This window comes from Phoenix dactylifera, unplaced genomic scaffold, assembly GCF_009389715.1.
Source record: "Phoenix dactylifera cultivar Barhee BC4 unplaced genomic scaffold, palm_55x_up_171113_PBpolish2nd_filt_p 000360F, whole genome shotgun sequence".
NCBI classification, from domain to species: Eukaryota; Viridiplantae; Streptophyta; class Magnoliopsida; order Arecales; family Arecaceae; genus Phoenix; species Phoenix dactylifera.
Genome location: NW_024067817.1, coordinates 138,892 through 164,243, shown reverse-complemented (window position 1 = coordinate 164,243; position 25,352 = coordinate 138,892). Strand labels below are relative to the sequence as shown.

The 25,352-nt window shown below is 36.7% G+C and overlaps 1 protein-coding gene across 5 annotated transcripts in view; it reads left to right on the top strand.

The window, feature by feature from the left end:
* The first annotated feature begins 2,336 nt into the window (after window positions 1-2,336).
* LOC103696370 (exportin-7) overlaps window positions 2,337-25,352 on the top strand; it is a 49,182-nt gene continuing 26,166 nt past the window's right edge. The window contains exons 1-10 of one of the 5 annotated variants that reach the window (XM_008777967.3): window positions 2,342-2,568; window positions 5,776-5,929; window positions 6,057-6,414; window positions 6,889-7,049; window positions 11,400-11,465; window positions 14,679-14,808; window positions 14,913-15,022; window positions 15,131-15,226; window positions 18,707-18,830; window positions 23,683-23,750. In XM_008777967.3, coding sequence (XP_008776189.1) covers window positions 6,174-6,414; window positions 6,889-7,049; window positions 11,400-11,465; window positions 14,679-14,808; window positions 14,913-15,022; window positions 15,131-15,226; window positions 18,707-18,830; window positions 23,683-23,750 — 996 coding nt within the window. In that variant the 5' untranslated portion in view covers window positions 2,342-2,568; window positions 5,776-5,929; window positions 6,057-6,173. Of the gene's footprint in view, window positions 2,569-2,797; window positions 2,883-5,775; window positions 6,415-6,888; window positions 7,050-11,399; window positions 11,466-14,678; window positions 14,809-14,912; window positions 15,023-15,130; window positions 15,227-18,706; window positions 18,831-23,682; window positions 23,751-25,352 lie in introns of all 5 variants that reach the window. The other 4 variants (XM_039118491.1, XM_008777969.3, XR_003383315.2 and 1 more) reach the window with 4 other exon arrangements.

Here is a 25,352-nt window from a genome sequence, read left to right as displayed (position 1 = left end):
GGGCAGCCGACTCGGGGTCGGGCTGCGGAACCGAAGATATCCGACCCGAGGTCGGATTGCTGGATCAAGGGGCAGCCGACTCGAGGTCGGGCTGCGGAGCCGAAGATATCCGACCCGAGGTCGGATTGCTGGATCAAGGGGCAGCCGACTCGGGGTCGGGCTGCGGAGCCGAAGATATCCGACCCGAGGTCGGATTGCTGGATCAAGGTGCAGCCGTAGTCTTCCTGGGCGCGCGTGCCGGTCACGTGGGGCATGGTGGCTAAGCTCCCCCGTAACAGTTGTGTTGTGGGATGGGGTTCCCAGTTTAGTCCCACATCGGATAATCAGCGGAAAGGTCTGTGCCTTAAATGGGGGGTGCAAACACCTCTTCTCACCGAGGGCCCTTTTGTGGGACAAAACCGTGAGGGTAGGGGTAGTACCTCCGCGGACCCCCGCGCCGGCAGGGCTCGGGACTGTCATTGGGCCACGGCCCTGGGCGACCTCCCGCAGACCCGAAGCGGCAATCCCAGAGCGGACAATACCTCGGGGAGGACGCGGATGCTTTCCCTGCTCGTCCGGTGTGCGGGCTGGTGTCGGGGTTCCGACCCCACATCAGATGGCGCTAGAGGAAGGGACCCGGCCACGCACAGACCTTCCCGCTGGGGGGCTGTGTTGTGGGATGGGGTTCCCAGTTTAGTCCCACATCGGATAATCAGCGGAAAGGTCTGTGCCTTAAATGGGGGGTGCAAACACCTCTTCTCACCGAGGGCCCTTTTGTGGGACAAAACCGTGAGGGTAGGGGTAGTACATCCGCGGACCCCCGCGCCGGCAGGGCTCGGGACTGTCATTGGGCCACGGCCCTGGGCGACCTCCCGCAGACCCGAAGCGGCAATCCCAGAGCGGACAATACCTCGGGGAGGACGCGGATGCTTTCCCTGCTCGTCCGGTGTGCGGGCTGGTGTCGGGGTTCCGACCCCACATCAATATCTATTCTCACTCCATATTGCCAATTTAGGCACATATCTCTCATATGTCAATTCGAGTAAGGATGTGGTGTAACACAAGGCTAGTCACAACTTAGAATTAAGCTTTTATTTTTTCAATCCTACCCGCTAGTTTTCCTCCTTGAGGTATTTTAAGGTTCGAGAAAAAAAAACTAAAGAGAAGAAAAGAAAAAAGCAAGGATGTGAGCGGCATGGAGGAAGGAGCTTTCTATGTTCTCATCACAAAGGATATTTAAGTATGCACTTGTTAATTTATTACTCTCTCTTTTTAAGAAACAAACCTAGTTGGTACTTGTCGATAAAAAGGGTATAGCAACCAAAACTAGGGTGCGATTGCCTAGCATGCCTTTCATTTAATTATTGCAAACTATCGGTAGATATACATCCTAAACTAATTGGATTTTTCATTATACATGCCAAATCGAACTACTCCATATGTCAAAATTTTGCTAGCAAAACCAATTTGCTTATTCTTCTAGATCTTCGGCCTTTTTATTCATACAAGTAGGTCAGAAATCATAACTAAATTTCCATCAAGGTACATTGAATAAGCCATGCATGAAAGACTGCTCAAATTTTACAAGGATCTAGCACTACACAAGCCCAATTGATCAACTCCATTTGTCAATTTATCACTTATCATGGACAAAAAATCTATTAATTTGTCCTCTCTTATAAAGCTCTATTAACTTCAATACATGATTGGCTCAGCATTCATTATTAAATTTTTGACACAACACACCGAATATGGTAGGGCTAGGATCCACTCCAGTTCATAGTCAATTTGAGAGGTCCAACTTTCCATGATCAGCTGCGTATTGCAAGACAACATGGTGGCTAAGGAGACCATCTATGTATTGCTTGACCGTCCCTTGATTTACGCCCACTTAACAACATACAGGTAACTTGCAATGGAATAATGAAAAAAATTCAATTCAATTGCAAATCCGAGAGGACCAAGGTCAGTATAATATGCATGCAAAATTGCGTCAAATTCCACTGCCATGGCATCTAAATTAAGCAACTCTATATATCAAAATCTACGGCAACAAAGAAATCAATTGTACTACCTTCTCTTCCAAACCTTCAAAAGCATCTTTATTCGCATAATCCTAACCAATTGATTAACAATTCAGGCAGGGTACATTTGAAGCAATTTTATCGTGCACTCCTTGGAGGCCAAAGAAACATAGCTACCCATTCCCCTGCACGTGCGAGCTATGGCGGAATGTCTCAAGCAGCGTGGAAAATAGGTAGCTCGGCACCAGACGTGGAAAATAGAGGGACCACCTTGACGAGCCGCTGGTTTTGTGCTCGACGGTTTTGATCTCTAAAGCGAGGGTGCGATACACACCAGGAAACCCTAAACGAAATCTCCAGACGCAAACGGGGAAGTCCGATTTCGCATTCTTCCCCACAAGGAGGACAGAGAAATACCCACAAGCGTCGTATTATTTACGCCATTCTGTCCTTCCCCTCCGGATTTGGCCACGCCATTTAAAACTCTCAGATAGCTGCGATCTGGAAGGGGAGACGAAATCGAGAGAAAGAGAGAGAAGAGAGACAAGGAGTCACGCAATCGAAGGTATCGTCCTCTTCCTCTCTCGAATTCTCCTCCTCTGTTGCGATATATTTTTGTACTTGTACTCTTTTCTCTCTCTAAACCCCTTCCACTTCCCGTGCTCATTCCGAGCCCCCGTAGCTGGCGATCGCACCCTACTCTCTTGTTTCTTTATCTGCGAATATATCTGAGCACGAGGTTTCTGAGGAAATTTTCCCCTTTTTTGGGATTTTTTTTGATGGCATGTTTGTAGGGAATCACTTCATCAAGAATCTCTGAAGGAATCGATTCGAGGCGGTGATGCATGTTTTGGATTGAAATTTCCCTGGCCTACTCGTGTAATTTCTAGCTTTTATCGGATGATTGAATTTTTTTTGTTCGGAGATGGAAGATTGAATATTGGCTCGCATTTGTGCGAATAGAGGAATTAAAACCGATGAGAAAAACAAGTTCGATCGAGATCGTGTGGAGGACGGAAATTCGATTGGTGCAACGCGAATGGATCTCGTGCTCAATTCTCTGGTTTTGGCAACAAATAGTAGCGTTTTGATGAGAAATTTCAATGATTATCTCAATTTTCTAAATCTTGGTCTTGCTGTTCTTTTCCATCAAGCATTAGCAGGGTTTGGAGCTGTGTTTGTAAGAAGCCAGAAAGCTAGAAGGGACATGGGTAGAAGGTAGAGGTCCTGCCTCTATCCCCCCAAGCAGGGGTGGTTTGAGGGAGTGCTTGCATGCCACGCATGTGAAGCAAGGGCATGGCTGCCTTCCATTTCTTGAATAAATTTACAAGAGATGCTACCAGGTTTTCTGGAATCTTTGTTTTGTTGTTTGGGACTCTTGTTGCTGAATCTTGTCGGATAAAATTGGTGCTTTCTGGTTCTTGGACTTCTCAGGACAGTGGAGGGTGTCACCTGGATTGAGAGGACTTGAGTCCCAGTTGTTTTTGCTGAGTTTGTAAAATGTAGTCGAGCTTGGATGATCTGCATGCCTTGATTTGGCTTGGTGGTTAAGAAAGAGGTGCAAGTAGTAGCTTTAGGGTTGACAGTTGCTTAGGTGATAAGATTGGTGATTGAATATTGAACTGTTGATTAGTGGCATGGAAGTATGAAGAGTGCATCATGAAAAGTCTAGTTAGAGGGGAAGAAGATTGATGGGAAATTCCTAATATGCCAATTTTGGTGGGCACTAATTGTTGTTTTAAAGGCTTATATGGGCCAGCTTGGGCAATCATATTAGGAATTTCCTTATCATTTTCTTTCTATGCAATGTCTTTAAGAAATAAATGATGCGACAATGTGATAGGATGTTTAAATTTGTCTTAACTGATTTAAAATAAATATGATTTACTTTTGAGAGGGTAGAGGAATTTATTGTAGTTAAGAAAGATCTAGTGCGAGTTAAGAAAGATCGAGTACAAAAAGTGGGGCCCAACCCATAATGCGAGTTCTTATTCTCATGTTCTTATTTATTCATCCTCTTCGGAAAGGACAATGTTGACAAATTTTGCAGGTTTTGATATTTCTTGGCTTTATTCTTTTTTGTTTGCAGACGGTTATTTTGTGATTACCAACAATTAACGTGAAACAATGTGAATGAATTTGTAGGTTATCCATTGATAACATTATTTATGAGTTTCCCTGTATGTCTTGAAAATATGTCTAGCATAGCAACATATAAATAATAAATTGATTATATCAAAATCAAGGTTTTCGGTACTGCTTTCAGTATCCATACTGGTATGCAACTGGTAAAGTGTTGGTATAGTATGGTTCTTAGTACCAACACTTGGTAAGGGAGGCATGCCGTCATGCTGAGTATCGGTTTTCTAATGGTACAAGTTGGTACATGTGGTACGATCTGATATAGTGTGATATTGCAAACTATGGTCAATCATTGCAATTTCATGGAGATAATTTAGAAATTTCTAATGGAATCAATTGAAGGATCTTGTATCTTTTTGTGTTTAATCCATCCTGCAAAATCTTGCAAATTATTGCGAGATATTTTAAAAGACATCTAGTACTATTGTTCAACCCACTTCATTATCAAGACGTAAGACCAATGGGTGGACTATTTGCAAAAGAATTTGTTTATGGACTATTCTGATCTTTGGGGTTGTAGAGCTTTCATATGTTCTTTTAAGCACTTTAGATGGTGGCTTAGCATGTTGCATTTGGCCAAAGTAATAGATTTCTTGAATGCTCAGCTTCATTTTATGACATGTTCCCTGAATTAATTAGATCATTTGCTTTCTTACAATTTTTTTTTTAAATTTAGAACTGTAGGACATTGCATAAGGCCTTGTTTTGGCATTGCTATAGGTAATAAAGTTTTTGCTAGTAGTGCTTTCCCTAATAGAGCTTTCGCTTACAGAGCCTTTAATAAAAGTTGTTTGCTATTTAATAACTACATTTTTGAAATGCTGTGGAATTATAACATTTGTTTGGTAACTAAATCAAGAAAGTGCCTTTTTAGTGTAAGGAAGCGATAATAAAGGATATTACATAGTGATTTTCAATTATTTACTATTTGTACTATCAAAAACTACTATTGTAAAGTATTCTTAATTCATAAATTATTTATTTTGATATTTAACCTAAATAATATAATGAATAATAAATTTTAAAATTAATTATAAATCTATAATATTATTATATTAAAATAATATTAAGATAATATAAGAATATGATATATTTATTTTATTATATTATAAAAGTATTATATCATAATATTATTACATTGTTATAACATGGTTATTATAATATAATATAATAATGATGATAATAATATTATATTATATTATATTATATCATATTGTTATTATATTGTATCGTCAAATATGTTATTATAAAGCATTGTTAACTTATAGATTATTTTTAAATTAATACTTTTAGAAATTCCATCATCGAGATTCTAACTGGGTTTCCCAAGCCAGCTTTTTCCTAAAAAAAAAAAAAAGCTTCCCTACACAACTTAAGTAAAACTTTTGCCCAAAAACTCCAAATTGGAGCATTTCCTGGATAGACTTTTTTCAGCTTTTGGAGGTGCGAGAAAGTGATTTCAAAATTTTTACTAAACACCTTAAAATCACCCAAAGAGCTTTTGGTCCTATAAGAAGTGCTTTCTGGCCCTCCAAAATCAATGCTAAATAGGCTTGTCTTGTTTATTCTTTTGAATGTTTGAAACTTTGTCTTGACTTTTTCTTTTGATCTCAACATTTTCCTATTGCAGGATTGATGCTTACCTCGGACTTGAACTTGGGGCATAGTCACAGTCGATCTACTTCACAGGCCTTTTCTCTTGTGTCTTGTTTAGTTTTGAGCTTCTCTTGACCATTGTATATCATGGGACAAATTTCATTTGAGACATTCCATGTTGTACATATGTATGTAAAGCTACAGTCGTGGTAGTATCATGTATTTCAGCTTCTCAACTTTGTTGGCACACTAATATTTTGTATGTGAACCAAGATTGTGTTTTATCTGCATACTTTTGCACTGAATTTGTGGCAGCTTTCATCAAAACTCGTAGATGTAATTTCGATTTTACGCGGGACGGAGAACCAACTTGCCATTAGTCTTGGATTCTTGATCATCTGAAAAGTTGGAAATTCTGGTTGTTTCTGATCAATGGAGAGCTTAGCCCAGCTGGAAGCCTTGTGTGAAAGGCTTTACACTACTCAGGATTCAGCTGAACGAGCACATGTCGAGAGCACCTTGAAATGCTTTTCTGTGAACGCTGATTACATTTCACAATGCCAATACATTTTGGATAATGCTTTGACTCCTTATGCTCTGATGCTGGCTAGTTCAAGCTTGTTGAAGCAAGTGACAGAGCACAGCCTTTCTTTGCAGTTGCGGCTTGATATCTGTAATGTTGTTTATTCTGATCTATAGTAACTTGTACATACAATTAATCTTTACAAATAAACAGGCTTTTTTTATTTTTATTTTTTTGGCCAGTTTCAGTTCAATTGAATTACTTTATTTCCTTTTCATCATTCTAGTCTAGTTGCTTGTATGGTATGTTCTTTATGACATTATTTACCATCTGCTGCTTAACTGTTTGAATGTGACATGAAAGTTTTCACCTTATGGCTGTTGCAATTGTATATTTCGTTCTGCACATGGTTAAATTGCTGATAGCATTATCTTGGTTTTGGTGGACATAATGAAGCCTGTAAAATTAATATGTTATCTAATTATCCTTTCATCTGGTTTTTTAATCATGTTTTTTTCTTTGTGTACTTCCATTTATATTCTGATCATATATTATGCATGTAAATATACTTTTGCTACTTCTCTTGCAGTATTCTAAATTGACTTATCTGTGATTTGTATGTAGGGAATTATGTGATAAACTATCTAGCAACTAGAGGATCTGAACTGCAGACTTTTGTAACTGGATCTCTGATTCAACTATTATGTCGAATTACAAAATTCGGGTGGTTTGATGATGACAGATTCAGAGAGGTTGTTAAGGAGGCAACAAACTTCTTAAGTCAGGTATATGCTATCTTCTAATCAAATATTAGTTTTCTGTGTCTTTTTGTACAATCATGACTTTTAAATAGATAGAAGTATGGACCAACATAGGTGTCTACTATCTCTAATATTTGTTGACACATGTTTATTAAAGTCACAGCAACTTCACCATGCTTTCTTGCTGCTTCTCCCATTCTCATTTCACTATGCAAGAGACTTTATCTTTCCCTCTATCAAGTAATTGGCTTCTAGCAGTTAGAGACCGCCTCTCACGTGGAGTGAGCAGAGTTTGAATTATGCTGAGTGTTGGCTACCCGAAAATCATGATAAAGTTTGCCAAAATCTGAGTCTTTTAATTTTTTAGAAGCAATTTTTATCATCTTATTGGTTCCTTTAGTTGTTAACTCTTTTGATTTGTCACATGCAACATACACCGTGGTATCACTATTGTGTCAAATGTTGTAGCCTAGAGTAGCATGCCTTTGCTTTTTGCTCAGTCAGCCTTTTTTTAAATCTGGAAACTAAACTGCTTATGCTAGGGAACCTACTTTCAGTCATCAGAGATGAGCAAGCAGACTACTGTCATGAACATGGCAAATGCCTTAGCCTAGAATTGTGCAACAGTTGCTTTCTCATTGCCAAGTCCACCTTCGTCCAAGCCTTGAGCTTAGCATGCGGTACCAAAATAGACACAAGCACGCATCCTTGACAAGGACATTGTTAGGAAATTTGTCTTGTAGCACACAGGGGTCTTAGGAGGCTCGGGGCTAAACTTATAACTTGCTGAATTCTTAGGTTCAGACTGAATTTTTATTGAAAATGAACTAACAAAATTGATGCTCTTAAAAAGAAAGGTAAAAATCTATCAGATGGAATACACCTAACTTCAGGGTTATGAATCTAGGGCTTAAAGAGGTCTTTATATATCTGCTAAGACTCGAGAATAATTGAAGCTTCATGCATTTGATCCTCCCCAGACCCCACTGGTGGGATCTTCATGCATCTGGATGCCCTTACTTCTATTGTTTGTATTTGTTGCACGCATATTATTTCATTTCTTTTTATTTTTAATATTTAATATAACTCACACTTTGTATGCTCTTTTTAATTATTGTTCCCTATGTTTCATTTGTGATTATATGTACATATGGGACTCCAAAATGTTGCTGTTCTGTTGTTATACTGGCCCCTTTTTGTTGTCAGTTTTCATCTTAATGAAGTGTTTTTTCTCAAAGTAAATGTTTAACCAAATCGTTCTTTTCATTTTGCTGCTAATTTATTCATACCAAATACGTCAGTCAACCTCATTTTATGTCATAAATGCTACTAATAGTTAATGCCAAAGTTATTATTCATTCCCAATCCTAGGCAATGACTATTCCACCCATTCAAGTGTCAATTGCAATTCCTTTATTTAAGATAATGATAATTCAAAGAAAATATGATTTCGTCTCTTGTTGTACAAACCAAATAGTGGATTGTGTCGAAACCTGGAATTCACATTCCATGCCAACCTTTATTTTGTGAACCAATTGTAGCACAAGTCTTTCAATCAATGGAATCACAACACAAATATGAAGAACTCATAAGTTTGGTTCAACATAACTTCATCTTTTTCCCCCAATGCTAAGAGGTGACAACCATGCATATGATAATAATGTCTTATGGTTACGAACTTTTCAAAATTGCAAAATTTGTATTGTACGAAACCTATTTGCAAAGCCAAAAAAATCAATTGAAAACACAATCTTAATTACCTTTTGCCTTCCTAATTCACTTTGTAACTGAATAGTGACAAAGATCCTACTAAATAAGGAGAAAAAATCTTACCAATTATATAGCCTATAAAACTAGTTAAGATGTAAGAAAATCGAAATAAACAACTAAAACCACCATTGGTTATACTCAAACTAAAAAGGGAAAAGTCAAGTGGTAAAGAGTGCTTCTGCGTCAGATGCCTTATCCTGAAGCTGTGTAACATTGGAATCTGCTTGCTTATTGCAAGTCCACTTTCCACCACACCAATATTTTAACCTAGTTGTACTGGGGATTACCGTTCAATCTTTGATCAATGAAATGTTCCCAAGGTTTGTGTGTGTCATCAAATCATACTGATTTTACCAAGGAAGTTGCTTTTCTCCTAAACCATAAGGCAATTTATTAATGGATAGAATTGCACTAGTTGGTAGACATACACATATTGGAGCAGTTGAGCTTACTGTTTGTTTAGTATTTTATTTTATATAAAGCAATAAAAAGTGGCTTGCTACTCTACACTGTTGCTTGATCCCCATCATCTTGTTGAAAACCATAAAATTGAGCGCCCTCCCCTTCCCTTCTTGTTATATCTGCTTTTTGTAAGCTATTCTTGGTCCTCCATTGATGCCTTGAGGAAACCTTTGCATTATCTTGTGCTTCTAAGCTAGACCTTCAGTATCAATAGATTCAATACCAAGGGTTATTGTAATCAACTTAACACAACTAAAGTGGGCAAATAACAAAGAAATTTTATATTAGACATAGCTTAGTCAATAACCTTTTTTATTCGTAATATTCAATATTTTATTTGTATATGCCAAATCAGGGAATTGATGGTCCTGATATCAGACCATAATCCAATTTCTTTTTAAGGATCATGCAGAACATAAGACAATATTGGGTACCTTTGTGCTCCTCCTGCAATTGGCAATTATCCAAGATAGTGAAGTATAATGTACCACGTGGTATAGAAATACATGAACTAATTGAAAAATTCCTTTGAGGATGGATATGATTTTTCGGAAGCACTTAAAAGGTTTTCCACTTTAGACTGTCCTTGGCATATTTCCTGTCCAATATAACCATACTTTTTTCTCTTTCTTTTTCTGGCCTTCAGGGAGGGGACCTTTTCCTGATCAATCCTAAATCCTTGAGCCAGTATTTTTGTCTGATGATGACTTGCTCATCTAATTATAGTTTTAAGATAATTAACAAAAACTTTTAGCAGAATCTAGTATGTCTGAGATCTCTAGTGCCTTTGGGTGTGTATCTTTTTTTAAAGCGAGCCCAGTATAAAGTGTTCCTTGTTTATCTCAGTTGAGAATTGAATAGAATGTATTCTCTTGTGGAGAAAGACCTCTTTAATGATCAAACATTATTTGTATAGAAGGGGGCATGAAAGCCAATGTAGTCTTGAAGCTACCCAAATTGGCACACTGCATAGAATATTTGGGTATCTCCTACTACTGGGAATGATCTTATTCATAATTGAAACTGTCAGGCTAGCTGTCTTACTAAACTGAGGCGCATGCTCCACGCAAGGTCTCATCCTGTTTTCCCAAAACGTGTTCTCTTGTTAATTTGTACTTCTTATTTGTCATACTATTCTGTTGCATTTGCTTGATCTTCGCAGGTACTGTGCTGGCTAATTTGGTCAGTTGAGGTCAAAGATCTTGGTGAGGAGAAGGGGCTCAAATTGTTTCTTTATGGATGGTGAAAGGGCAAGGAAGATCTTATGATGACTTCAGTGATAATTTTGATGAAAAATTTGAATGATCTTGTTGAGAGTGGTGGTGGCTCTAGTGGCTAAGGATTAAAAAATCATTGCTTGATTTATTAACGTACATTATTTCCTTGAGCCATATTTTAGCATTTTCAATTTTGCTTCAAATGCTAAAAATGCAAACTCTTTGAGTTGGTAAAGTTGCAGGATGCCGGATACAAGTGACCTGGGTGCAATCCTGCCCTCGACCCAATTTTGGCTCGGTTTCTTGTTGTCGTATTACTCAACAAAAAAAATCAGTTACTCTCTTCCAGTGCTTCTGCCGTGTGATCAATAAAAAAAATTATACTTTACATACTCATTTCAATTCCTTTCTTTCTGACCACTTTAGAAGATTTCTTTATAATTAAAAAAAGAGTCATCAAAAAATCTGTCTTAATCTCTTTGATTCCACTGAATTTTCATATATAAATAAGTTTTGCATTCTTCAGCTGTAAATTAATGTTCATATGGAAATCACCATGGTTACGAGAAATTTAGATCATAATGTTTGGTTGGAAAAATCTAATAAGTTCAGTTTTCTAAGCTCTCAACACATTTTTGATGATGATGATGAGGATGATAAGGCTACTTGTAATAATGTATTATAATCTGATATACTTTGGACAAATGCAGCTGTTCCTTTAAATCATGTGTTCATTACTCATCAATTAGATGTTTATATTGCTTTCAATGATTTCTGTCATCTATAATGTGATAGAATTTACAATGTCTGACCTTGTGATTGCCCCTTTTATTTGTTTTATACAGAGTATAATTGTTACTGTAAGTTTACATAATTCTATCATTTGCTGCTAATTGTGATGCATCAATTAATGTCTATTTTTCAGGCAACCCCAGATCATTACTCGATTGGTTTGAAGATACTAAATCAACTTGTATCTGAGATGAATCAGGTTTCTCTTTGTCAAGATTTTCTAATCCTAGCTTGTTTTTCTCCGCATGCGAAAACTTGGCACGACTATCCTTAAAATCTAAAACTCATACTTACGTTCAGAAACTTAATTAGATGACTGCTATACATTTTCTTATCAATGTGAGTTTATCCTGAAATTATTGGCATTGTAAACTCTTTTCTTATGTTTGGTTTACATAGAATATGTGGTTAAATAAAATGCTAGTACATGGCTGTGGTTCTTTTCTCATGTTACATATTCTTGTAAAATGCTAGTACATGGTTGGACACTTCGGAATAATATGCGTCAACATATTCTCATTTGCATCCCTGTGACAGAACACCTGCATAGACTTGAGATGCAAAAGAATATTTGTTGAAGATTTAATGACTTGAAAAAGCACTGCCATTTGAAATTTCATCTTGTTATATGTCCCTGTGTGTAGATTATAATATACCAATAGTTTCTAATTTAAGCTTTAAAGAATACTATATAAGGATTATAATGTACGTTTTGTTTACATAGAATGTATGGTTATGTAAAGAATTGTATATAGAGACGGTCCTTTTCTCCTTGTTGTATCTCCTTGTACAAACTGTTTTTGAATAATCTAAACCATTAATTGGCAACTAAATGATCAACTTAATTTCCTACTTTGTAATCCATCTGGATTATCAGAAATACAAGTCTAATTCAAGTTTTCAAGATTTTAGGCACTATCTTTTCCTTGCATTGATTAAAATAATGACCATTATAATGGTTTTAGAGGTCTACATAACCTTTTATGCGTGTATACTGAGCTTTTAAATAGCAATTGCAACTAAGGGGGTGTTTTGTTATCCATAAGTGAAGGGAATTTAGATCAGAAAAGCCACTTCCATGTGTTTGGTGGAAGTAGTCAACATGGTGGTCAATTTATTCTTTGACTTCCAAAATAAGTGCCTAAGTCATTTTGGTTGGGAGTGGTCCTAAATCACTTTGGGCAACTTACAACCTTCATATTTGACTGCCTATGGTGAACCAAATATGTTTGAAGCAATGTTTGCTGAACCGGTCCGTACTGGCCGGTTCAGCTCGAACCGTACTGCTACCAGCTCCTACTGGTACGGTTCGACTGTACGAAATGGTTTCGACCCAATGGGGCTGGAACTACAGTATTACCGGGCTGGAATCGGCCCATACCGACTGCATACCGGACGGAACCGGACAATTCCATCCGATTCGGCTAGAAACTGGTGCGAACCGACCGGTTTGTACCGGTTCCATTTACTGTGGGCTTTTGGCAGCCCAAAGTCACAGCGCGCGGGCGCATTGTGGCCCTTTTGAATTTTTGTGGCCACAGCTGTGGCCTTTTTGGCCGAAAAAGAGACAAATCTCTCAAAAGTTTGAAAAGAATTACTGAACCGGTTCGGTGCCGGTACGAGCTGGTACCGAACTGGTACCGGCGCCGACCGGTACCGGTACCTGTTTGGTGATCCTTGGCTCTAAGCCATTATCTTATCCTAACAATTGCTACATAGTGAAAAGTAATGGCCATTGTTCATGTGAATAAATAATATTTTTCAAAATTTATAACTATGTGCTAGCTGAAAAATAATTATTTGTTTGGTGAACAATGATTTGAGCAAGTAAGGTTGGTTGGGTTGTTGCTTGGATGCAGCGGTAAGGTTGTTCCATTGTAATCTAGGGGTCTTAGGTTGGAAAAATGGAAACAACCTTTTCACATGCGACGTTGAGGCGGCGTTCATCTGACCCTCTCTAGAACTTGCAATGGTAGGAGTTCCTTTTTTTTAAAAGTTGAGCAAGTAACTCAATTACTTTTAATTATTGTTTTTTATGTTTTGTTATGGTGGAAATAAGAAACTATTATAAGTTGTTATTTTGATCCTACAATAAAGGATTCATGGTTGAAGTGCATAAATAATGTTGTTACTTTATTATAGTGGAATTTAGTCCTTTAAGATGAGGTCCATTTCTTGGGTATTTGGTGAGAACTCAATGGACTTGTCTCCTTTCCTTCCCTTCCTTGCTCAAGATCCCATTCTCTCTCTCTCTCTCTCTCTCTCTTAATCTATGTATCCATCTAAATCCCCAAATCATGAGGGCCTCATCACCAAACCATCTTCATTCTTCAACTAGTCCTTTGTCATCTTGGGGCTGAATTCCACCACCTCGTTGGGTTTGCCACTTTGGCTCACTCCTCTTTTGGTGCAACGATGTGACAAATGAAGAGAGAATTGTTTGGAGTTGAGGTTGACACTGGGAGGGGGGAGGGTTGTGAGAGTGAGCGAGAGAGGACTAGAGGGTTCAATTCAAAATTTAAGGGAGAAAGGATGGGAAGGAGAACAAAAAGGGTGTCAAAAATATTTAATTCTGATTTACTATAATTTTGGATGAGGATAACGCATGAGAAAAATGACATTAATTGCTATAAGAGATGGATATAGTAGCCTAAATTGTTTTGGAAACCAACTAAGCTTTTTGGATGGCTAAAATGAGAACATATATGGAGTAAAGTAAGCTGCTTAACTCTTTTTATGAGCTGGATTAGTACTTAGAGTAGATAGATAAGTTCATGCCTAGATTTCTCGAACTTCACATGCCCAAGCCTTTTGGTTTACAATTTTTTGACTATATACGTGGATTTGGTCAATAGAGAGCTAGCCTTGGTGCAACTGTAAGGTTGCTCCATTATGACCTTGATCATGGGTTCAAAACATGGAAACAACTTTTCCGCAAATAGGGATAAGGTTATACATCTGACCCTTCCTATACCTTGTAGTCGAGGGAGCTTTGTACACTGGGACAATCTTTTTTTAGCCTATATTTGTTAAATCTGTTTGGTTAATCATCAAAAAATGTAGTTGTATTTTTTAAATTTTATCCATTCAGTGGGATAGCAATTCCAGAAATGTATTAGTTTTCTAGGCATATAGAGATTGAGTTCAATAATTTTATCAGGGATGTGGAGTTCAAATAGCTAGTTATATTTTCATGTGTGTCTATATATGTGAGTGTGTATCATGTTTTATGGAAAAAACAAGATAATGTGCTATTTTTTGGAATTCATTACATGTCAAGCTTTAGTAACTGACTCTTAAATGATATTATGCTACTTTTAACTTGTTATCTGTAATTAACTGAAGTATATAATATATAATGTAAATAATTTTGTGCTAGCTTCTTCACCATCTTGATTCTTTACTGTGGCAGCCAAACCCTGGATTGCCTCTGACACACCACCGTAGGGTTTCCTGCTCTTTTAGGGATCAGTCATTATTTCAGATATTCCAAATATCTCTGACTTCATTGCGTCAACTGAGGAATGATGGAAACATGCAAGGTTTTGTTCTAGTTTCTATTTATTTGAGATTTTCATACCATGTGTTTTGTTTCCTTATGCATTTAATAGTACTTCTTTAATTTCTCTATTCCATCCTTATGCAGTGTCTAATGTGTTAAGGCAGCTCACTCTTTCTCTTTCACTGAGGTGCTTGTCTTTTGATTTTGTTGGAACTTCATTAGATGAAAGCTCTGAAGAGTTTGGTACTGTTCAGGTATCATGTTACTTCTCTCACATACATTTGAACTCTGAGTTAATAAAACTCATTTCATTCCCTATGTTGCTTTGTCCATGGTTTCTATATATCATCTGATTCTTGCAGATCCCATCTTCCTGGAGACCAGTCTTGCAAGATCCATCCACCCTTCAGATTTTCTTTGATTACTATAAAATTACAGAATCTCCTCTCTCAAAAGAGGTATATGTGTGAAAATCCTATCTCCTACTTGCTTATTCTACAGCTATCATGTCTTACAGTTTAATTCTTGTAATCAGTTTGCTTTGTAATGTAACCTTCACGACCTTCCTCGATAGGCAACTTCTTCTACTAGATTTCTGATGACTTTATGTGCGAAACCCTTTTTAGTGTAGTGTCTTTGATCTACCTATTTTTGGCATTTTTCTTATTAACAACTGTTCATAAAATCTAAGCAGTACTTCCTCTTGATGTGCATGATGCGAATCTGCATGATGAGAATCTTAGGCATATGTGCTGTATCAGCATCTAATATAGTTCCTGAGTTTCATTATTTTGAATTGTACTCAGGCAGTCACTATTTGCTGCAACTTGTTTGCTAACCTCTTCCATTTTTAAGTTACTATTAACATAATAGCGATTGACTTGATATGTTTTCTATCTCTTGGCTTTTCTCTATAACAAGATCTCCTTAATCATCTCCGTTAAGGCAAATTTCCACAGGTTTCCAAGTTTTTTTATTTGACTCCTTTCTTTTCTAAATAATTTTAAAGTAGAATGATTAAGCTAGAATGCAAGCCCATTGATTTAGCATGATTCATGGTTTCGAAGAATCCAAGCCCATTGAAATTTCTTAGTACATGGTTGTCTTAGGATTCATATATGAATCATGGTTGCTGGTATGCTTCTTTGATGAGTATTTCCTGCTATGAATTTTTATTTATTTTTTTCCATAAATTAGTCAAGCTTTACAACTTATGACTGCTCATTCATTGGTAAGAAGCCTCCCCAACAATGTTTTTCTAATTTCTAGTCATTTTGATTGTTTTAGATGATGATCAGTGGTCTAGCTGGTCTGTCATATGATTTACACTGATCGGATTCATCGTCATATGCTCCTAATAAGATTCTATTTTGATTGAAGATAATTGCTCTTCAATCTAGGATGAGTGCAAGGGTTAACATTTTTAAACCAAGATTCTAGACTTGGTAGGTCTCTTCAGGTGGGGAAAAAAACAGATTGGGATAACATGCATTGTAGTTCTATAAGCATTATGTTATAGTGCTTCAAGGGTTTATAGACCATCGAATTGGTTTAGTCTCTGTTCAGTATGGTACCAGAACATGCTCATACCAACTCTTCAAATGGTTTGGTATCTCGAAACCATACCAGAATTCTATTTTTTTGTCATTTTTCATTTTTTTGTCTTAAACAAATTCAATGAATATTGATATGTTTCATGGTCCTTAAACATGGTCGAGCCTCCCTCCTTCCCTTCCTTTCTCCTCTCCCTCCCACTCTCTTTTCTTACGTTCATTCTCTAATTCAGCTTGAGACACAAGTAAATGAAGACCGGAGGAAAGTCAGTGTGGCCCAACCCATACTGCTCTCACTCTCTTTTTTTTGGGGGGGGGGGGGGGGAACAAAGGGACCCCATTGGGTCCTGCTTGGTACTGACCAAAGTGGCCTTGGTACCTGTTTGTCTTGACTAGTTTTGAGTGAGATAAGCGGGATGTCTTGACTCATGAATGAACTGGTTCCTGCACCTGTCATATTTTCTGTTCTTTTTGTGGAATGGTAAGGTACTGCCAGGACTGACTGCCACTGATACTTTAAACCTCGAATGGTTCGATTGAAATCAAGAGTTGAGTAGATCATCTCTTATTTTTTGTGGCTTACTAATTTCATTTTTCTTACCTCCAACTCTATTGATGGGAATGCATATCCTCCTAATAGGTCATGAAGATGATTTGTAACAATGCTCTCATATGAAAAATACCTTGATCATTCTTACTCTACTATTATATGAAGAATGGTAGTTCCTAGGAAAAGATGCTCAATTTGAAAATGAATAAGAAGCTATTTCATTTTCTTTAACACCACGGAATTAGGTCCACTTATGTTCATGTATGTTTGCTAGTAGTCAACAGCCTTTTCATTTTGCCTTGTGTAAATTTGGGTAGGTAATATGTAACTGGCAAAAATTTCAACTTATAAGGTACAACTAGCTTGAACATCATAGATACTTTAAGCTTTTACTAGCCCATATTCTATCCATATAATATATTTCTTCTACAAAGCTAAGATGGTAGTATGTCTAAAATGTTGTGTGTTCTTTTGGCCGAGCTAACATTGTTATTAGTTAATTTTGATGTTAAAATTTCAATGTGGCCTATTGAACTGGAATAATTGTCTAAGTAAGTGCTTGGGTGTTCTAACTGTGTCTTCTTATGCTCACATGAAATCAACCCTTTTACTTGAAGATGGCTGTGCATTCGTGCTCAAGTTTAAATGCTTGACTTGGTTAATTTGTGCCTAAATCCTAGATTCATATCCATTGTTGATCTCAAGGTTTTAACTGCTGCAAGCCAATGCTGTACTGACTTAGCTCTGCAGAGTACCTGCCATGCCAGTTCTTAGCAAATGCTGACTTGCTGGTAAGGCACTGTCATTGTACATGATATCTGTGCCCATTTGCATGGAGTAAGCTTTAGTCCTACGTTCTATTTGGTTTCTATAGGGTTGGATTTAATTCTGGCAGACTCTAATTATTTTATGTCTAGATTAAGGAATAGAAGCTTAGGGTTGCCCATAATGGATATTATTTGAATTGAGTTAAAATTATTTGAATTTAGGTAACCTATTTGCAGATTTAGCTAATTTAGGGAACATGTTTAAATTAATTAGGAGCAAAAGATAGTTATGCAGCTTCTTCCGGGCGGCCATAGATTGATATTGACAAGCAAGTGAGCAACTTTATTGTTGATTACCAGACATTTTTTTCTTGCTTTTTAAAACAAACAGTTCCTTTTGCTTTAGAAATTATTATTTTTGTACCTTGTGCTGCTTTAAAAGTTTGCAGTTGTTAGAACAATCGGCAGCTGTTTGCTATCAAAAAGCTGCAACATTTATCTGTTTCAGTCCTGCTTTTTTTTCCTTTCTCTAGCTTCCCTTATATCTTTGCTTGTATGGTAACTGTTAGTATGTTATTAATTCATTGATTTGTTATTTTTAGATAAATTTGGAATGCTAACATCACTCCGTATGTTATCTTAGAGTCAATCCTATTTCACATTTTGTTTCTATTATGTGTTCTTTTGAATATTTATCTGTTTATCTGTTTATCTGCAATATTTATCTGTTCAGTCTTGCTTTTCCTTTCTGGCTTCTCTTATAATTCTTTGCTTGTTCTTTGCTGGCGTTATAACTACTAGTATGTTGTTAATTTATGATTCATTCTTTTAAGATAATTTTGGAATGTTAATATCACTCCATAGCTTATGTTATCTTAGAGTCCGTTGATTGCACTTGCTGTTCCTTTTTGTGCTCTTTTGAATGTTTTTGATCATTGTCCAGGTCATTACTTTGTTTAATTTTTGAATGTCTCTATGCCTCTTCTTCTCTTGCCTATTTACTATTCTTAACTGGCTTCTCTTACTGACTTCCCAATTTTCCTGGTGCCCCTCTTTGTTATTTTTCAGTCTTTGGAATGTTTAGTAAGGCTTGCATCTGTAAGGCGGTCCTTATTCACAGATGATCCTGCACGTTCACAGTTTCTGGCTCATCTTATGACAGGCACCAAAGAAATACTTCAAACAGGCCAAGGTTCATGTTCCAGAGCACTGCCATTTTCATCGATACTTGAGTACATTAATTTTGTTTGTTTTTGTAAGAGATTTTCTCTTTTCTCTAAATTGAACTTATCTTGTCCCTACGGATCCGAGTCCAACAATTGCTAATAAGTAGCTGATTATTGACTGATGTCGAACAACAAAAGATTAAGATACACATATACTCAATTTTAGATATGTAGCCCGTAGATATCTCTTGCCAGATTGTTGCTTCATAAAAGAATATAGAGTTGGAAAAGTTAAAAGAGTAAAAAATATACGACCAAAAGTTGAAAGTAGATGTGATCAGATAACTTTTCATGAATCTTGTGCAAACCATTAACAATACCATGGTATGCTGAACTGGCTCGTACTGGCCGGTTCAAGGCGTACCCAACTGGTCTAGTTCGGCGTTGAAAATCGGTACCGGCCCGTACCGGTTCCATACCGGTCTCGTACCGCTAGGCTATTTTTTTTGGCTTTTAGATGCATGAACAGTGGTACCGGTTTGGTACCCGTCCGAACCGGTCCGATGGCCGACCGGTATGCCTATCGGTACCGGTTCGGTGATTCTTGAACAATACACATAAAAATCATGGGGTGTTACATGAACCTTTAGCATATATGCAAGGATGGCTTTGAAAAGAGTTAAAGTTCTGTGTAATTTTCAGGAGCATAAGGTATAAACATACAATGTAAAATAATGAAAATGGGTATATCTGTTTGTGATTGAATAGCATAACATTGGATTATGAGTTGATAAAAGAGCATACTGGACTTTATTGTGGGTTTTAGGGACCAGTCCTGGTTCTGATTCTGTTTATAAGGTTAGACATATTGTTAAGAGAGAAGTTACTAAAGATGACAACTATCTCTACTTGAATTTAAGGCTATTGCCCATGTCAAAAACTACTCACATATTTATGTTGGAGATAACATCATCCAATAATTTGTGAGCACTACTTAATAATAAATCAAACTTGTTTGGTACTGGTGTTTACTGGACTGATTTGATGCTACTCCATGAGCTTGTATGTGGCGACATTGGTCAGAGAATTTACGACTGTTTTAAAATGCGGTGCATAAGTCACATATGCAGCTGGATATATGCTGAGCAGTTCCTTGACCAAACCACGTTGCCTATAAGCAGTTGCGATATGTCATCATTCCACACATGGGCTGAGGAGACAATCCACTTAGCACCATGCTGTCGCATTTGTGGTTCAATTAGCATTTTATAGCTGTATATGCAGTCTACTTGGCATTACAAGGCCAAATATGTGGCCCACTCTTCTGTGGGCCTATTCGTATAGAGCATTGTCAAACTAATGGTTATGTTGGATTTAGGTTACAATTATGCTATAGCTATTGCTATTAATGTTAAGTACTGAGTAATAGGTACCTATTGTCTGTTTCTACTGTCATCAATATTGATATTATTTAAATCCTAAAGAATATTACTATCAGTTTGTTTTTTTTACTCCACACAATATATTTTGTTTGGTTTATAGAGTTAAAGAAGCCTTTTTTTGGACGAGAGAGGAGGGTCAAAGTTACCCACCCCCAATTTCATTAAGCATATGAAATCAGGACATAAAGGAGAAAAAATACAAAGAAGAGAAAAAAGAGCAAAGCTTTATACATAAAGCAAAAGATCATAGGGAGTAGAGGAGGTAGAGTAGGAGCAGCGAAACTGGAACTGATCATCATGGCAAAAGGCTTAGATTAAGAGCTGTCTGACATCAGATTTTCTGCAGTTTCTTTGTTTGTGTTGGAGATGTCGAATTAATGCAAAGAGAGGTAGTAGATGTAGTGATGTCTCCAGCTGTTGACCTCTTGTTGTTGAAGACCCTCTGGTTCCTTTCTTTGCAGAGATGGCATAAACAGCAAAGAGAAATTTATCCAACCAAACAGATATGTTCAAAAGGTGGTGAAAGCAGCCAGTCTTCGGAGAAGGATTTAGATTGTTTTTCTATAGTTAAAGTACTAACTGCATATGCATCTGAATATGCAACTTGCGTGCTACATATGTGCTATGTGGTCCTTGACCGCCCACATACCATAGCTGTTTTCTAAAGCACTGGACTGTGTTATAGGACTGAAAGCTCGTTGAACTGGTGATATGGTACAGCTTAGGGGGATGGGAAAACATAGGATAAGGAGATTGAAGGTGCTAAGACTAAATCTGTTGATGACTGGAACTTCCATACGGACCTGGTTATTTTTTCCGAAGTCGGAGGTTGGCCGATCAGTGTTTAATCTTGGTATCAGGGATCTGCATTTTAATTGGTGAACTAGGTCTAAAATTAAAGTAATAGGCAATCTTCGAAATTGCTGATATGTATGAAAGCGAGCAATATTTGTGGGTTAAACCTCATGATTCCGGGAAACTAACATTAAAATAGTAATGCAAAACGATAAATGACTAAACAAGGGCTTTAATTTAGGATTATTTTATTCTTCTGAAATCAGGAGGATCCAGGGAAGCCAATTTTTCAAGCATTGATTTTAAAGCACAAAAAAATAAAGGTTACAGAAAAATCAGAGAAGAAGATATAGATATAAACCTAGTGTTACGAGATTGAAGTGAAACTAGGCATCACACCTAGCGGTAACGGGATCGACACCTCTTTCATGGAATTGAACTACAAGAGACAAGTGGACAAAATTTATTTATTATTTAATTCTGAAAATCCAACTAGACAGAAATAAAGTTTGTCATGTTATAAGCTTAGAGGATCAGTGTTTATGCAAAAGGAAAATAACACAAAATAAAATTAGTGAGTGGCTGTTACCTTATGAGGACAGCTGCTTATGGGCCTCGCAGAGCAGCTGGCACTTATTAATTTTAGTCCTTTCTGCATAAGAAGGGAAGTTTGAAAAATGATATAAGCATGATAGTGTCTTTCTTATTAGGACTGTTGGCAGAATGTGAAGTCTCCTTATTGCTGGATTCTGTCCTTTAGTATCTTTAACTGATGATCAACAAAAGACTTTCTTTTGCTTGTTGATCCCTTTTGCAGCTTTTCTAGTTAGCAGGTTAATGCCTTAAATGTTTTACTGATCTCCATCTTCTGATTAGATTTTAAATTAAGCTGAATTCTCTTTAGCCTGCTCTTTTTGAATTTGTATGAGAGAGAATAGTTTCAGTTGGCTGGTTTTGCTTGTGGGGCCCAAAATATGTGCCTGCCTTTTCTCTTCTTTCTGGTTCGTATCTGTGACTTCTTTAGGAAGGAAGTTTTTAAGAGGAAGTAAACCCTTGGAGGATTTCAAATTGCTGAAATTTTTGATTGAAACACCAGTAGCATCTCCCCCTTTGTCTTGGCCATCCATGTGGAGATTTCAGAACTGCATCCATTCTTAATTAGAAACTCTGCTCTGAAATGAATGATCTCTTCATGTAAATCATTGAGGATTTCATCGTTTTCAGGATTTCAATGATCCGATTGTTGGATAATGAATACTTTCCCACAACAAAACTTTTATTCTCTATCGGCTGGCTTGTATATTGGTGTACCAGCCATTTTGACCCAATGGTCAATATGGTTTGGTTAAGGCTAAGTAATTATTGAGGTTGACCTTCAAATGAAAAAGATTAAAATTGATAAGAAAAGAAATGAAGATCAGAAGAATCAAAAAATCAGCAAGGCTTTCTAACATTAGTTATGCGGTATATATGCTTTTTTCTCTGTTGTAATTATGTCTTAATTTATTGTGCTATCTACGACATGGTCATTCTATAAGTTTACAGGCACTTACAACTATAATATTCTACGGTAGGTTGATATGAGATAGTATGCTTTAATTTTGCATTTTAAAATAGGCGCAGGCTTATAAAATATGGTGAGCACCAAAAATGTAAATACATCAGTAGAAAGGTTTTAAATCTTGTTGTATCCCTGTACCATATACATACTGGTCTGGCTCAAAAAGTGGCACACCTCTGTATTGACTCATGGTTTACTGAACTGGATGAAACCCATGTTAATATAGATAGATGCAGTGCATAATATGGGGTTGATATGGTTTGTTATGGTCGTGAACATGGTTCATCGTCATCTTGTAATGGGGGTATAGTACTTTTACCGGTACTGAACTGAGACTCGATACAGAAAGAGTGCCGAGTCTTAGTACGATGAACGACCCCCATATTGGGCGTACCGACACTATTCCAGTATGATACCCGTACAGATTCCAGTATCGAGATAACGAACCTTGGCCAGGAATATTGTTAAACATAGATGATAAATGTTGGTGGCAATTAACTTGGAGTGTGATCTTGATACTCCCAATTTCACATAGATATATAGCCTTCTCATTGAATCCATGCTATGATTTGAAGATTGAAGGAATTGTACGTCTTTGGTTAATTAAATCTGATTTCTTCCTATTCCAACATGTCTTCCACTAAAGATGTCCGTAAAGTTCTGGAGATCCTCTTGGTAAACTAAATTGTTAAGTATGAAACATTTTTAGCTTCTTGAGGGTTTTGCATCCTACTCGTAGCTACATGTTGTAGATGAATGTGCACATTCTTTCATAGATTTTGGTTGCTGTTTGCTGGAACACAAACCTTTAGAAAGATTGGACTTGGATTCTCACTCTATAATCTTCTGATCTTTTCTTGTCATGTTGCTCAAATCTTACAACTAATGTTTTAATTGTACCTATTATGTGCTGCAGTATCCTCAAAATAGTTTCACATATCTACCTCTGTTATGTAGTTTCACTCTTAATCCATTTAAAAAGTGATGCAAAATTTATTTTTGTTCACCACTTTTTAAAACATGTCTCATGAAAATAATAGTTAACTAATAAATAATATGTTCTCAAAATTATTTTTTTAGGTCTTGCTGATCATGATAACTACCATGAATTTTGTCTCCTCCTGGGACGTTTCAAAGTTAACTATCAGGTAAACCATTGTGCCTTTTTGCCTGATTAACTTTCTGATAATTGTACAGTTCCTCAAGCATCAGTTGACTGATCATGTACAAGTTTATGAAGATGCAAATGCATGACTGATCAGGTGATGTCCAAGAATGTAGTAGAACTGGCTGCCTCATTGACCTTTCTACTGGTTTCCATTTTTTCTTCAAAATATCAATTATATAATTATGTGTATATTATATAGTATAACAATTGTATAATTTTATATGTTATATATAATGTAGATATACATACATATTTACATGCTTACATACATATATACATCCATACATAGATACATTCATTTACAAATGTATGTAGAGACAAACTGCATATAAAAGTATATGTACATGCATATACATACATACATGCACACACATATATCCTCATAGCCATGCATGTGTGTGCTGTATGCCTGTGTGTGTATCTCACAACTGAAAATGAGATTTTATGTGCATGGTTTTTAACAAGTGAAATGTGATTATAGTTAATTCTTCATCAGTTTCTGACCATTTGTAACTATTTCTCCCTTGTATTGGAATGACATCACGATTTCATTAAAATTTCGTGCAATACATGTAATTCTAGAACTGCTGCAATGGATATTGTAGACAATGTTTCCAAATAGCAATGAACTACTTATCTTAACCAGCAAAAACCTACTATTTTGTAAACTTCCTTTGTCAAAAGGTTTCCTCAGAGTTATGGTGCAGTATGTTTTTTATTCTGCTGTAGGCCTGTAATCATACATTACAAATTAGGTATTTGTGTTTCCACTTTTATAGTTTTTGGATGTAACTATCCCAAATTCATTCTGTTCCTTTTAATGTGAACTGTGATAATTGGTGATGCGTTTCCCAATTTTTTACATAAAAAAGAAGAACCATGATCACTGTGGCTGAAAAGCTCCTCATTGTTTAACTATTTAATCCTGTAGGCCGCTTTTAAGGAAATTGAATTTGGAAGGCCGATTGCCTTTAATATCTTTTGGTATTCAAGTTACTTTCGTTAGTATCACAGTATCACTGATTTGTACTTTTTTTTGTGAAAATTTTGTAGACTCTTCTTTTGTTAATTGGAGAGGCTTGTCTTAATATTGGACTTCGCCTGTAATATATATTGATGGTAGATAGACTAGCTCCAAGTAGTTTGAATATGCTGTTTATCTGTGCAATATATTCCAGAAAATGAATATGGAATTGAATTGTACAAGTAACCAAAGTTAACTTAAAAATAAAAAAAAGGTAGGTACTAGGTAGAAGTATATTACTTTTTCATGTATCTTTAGCCTTCACTCAAACAGTTATCATCTCGCTTAATTAATTAATTTATTTATTGTTGTAAATTTCTAGTCCTTTTGGTAATTAATCAGGGTAGAAATGTTTACCTGCCAACTATGCCAAGTCGCCAGCCAATGGCTTGAGCTAGAATGTCAGTACTATCACCTTTTATGGGAGGTTTGATTGACGACCAACCATAACAAATCTGCTTAATTCTTCAAGAGAACTTTCAACTCCTAGCCAACTTCCAGTTCTGCTTGATTACAAAGCCATCTTGATAGGAAGATGGCTGTCATCATTATCATTGT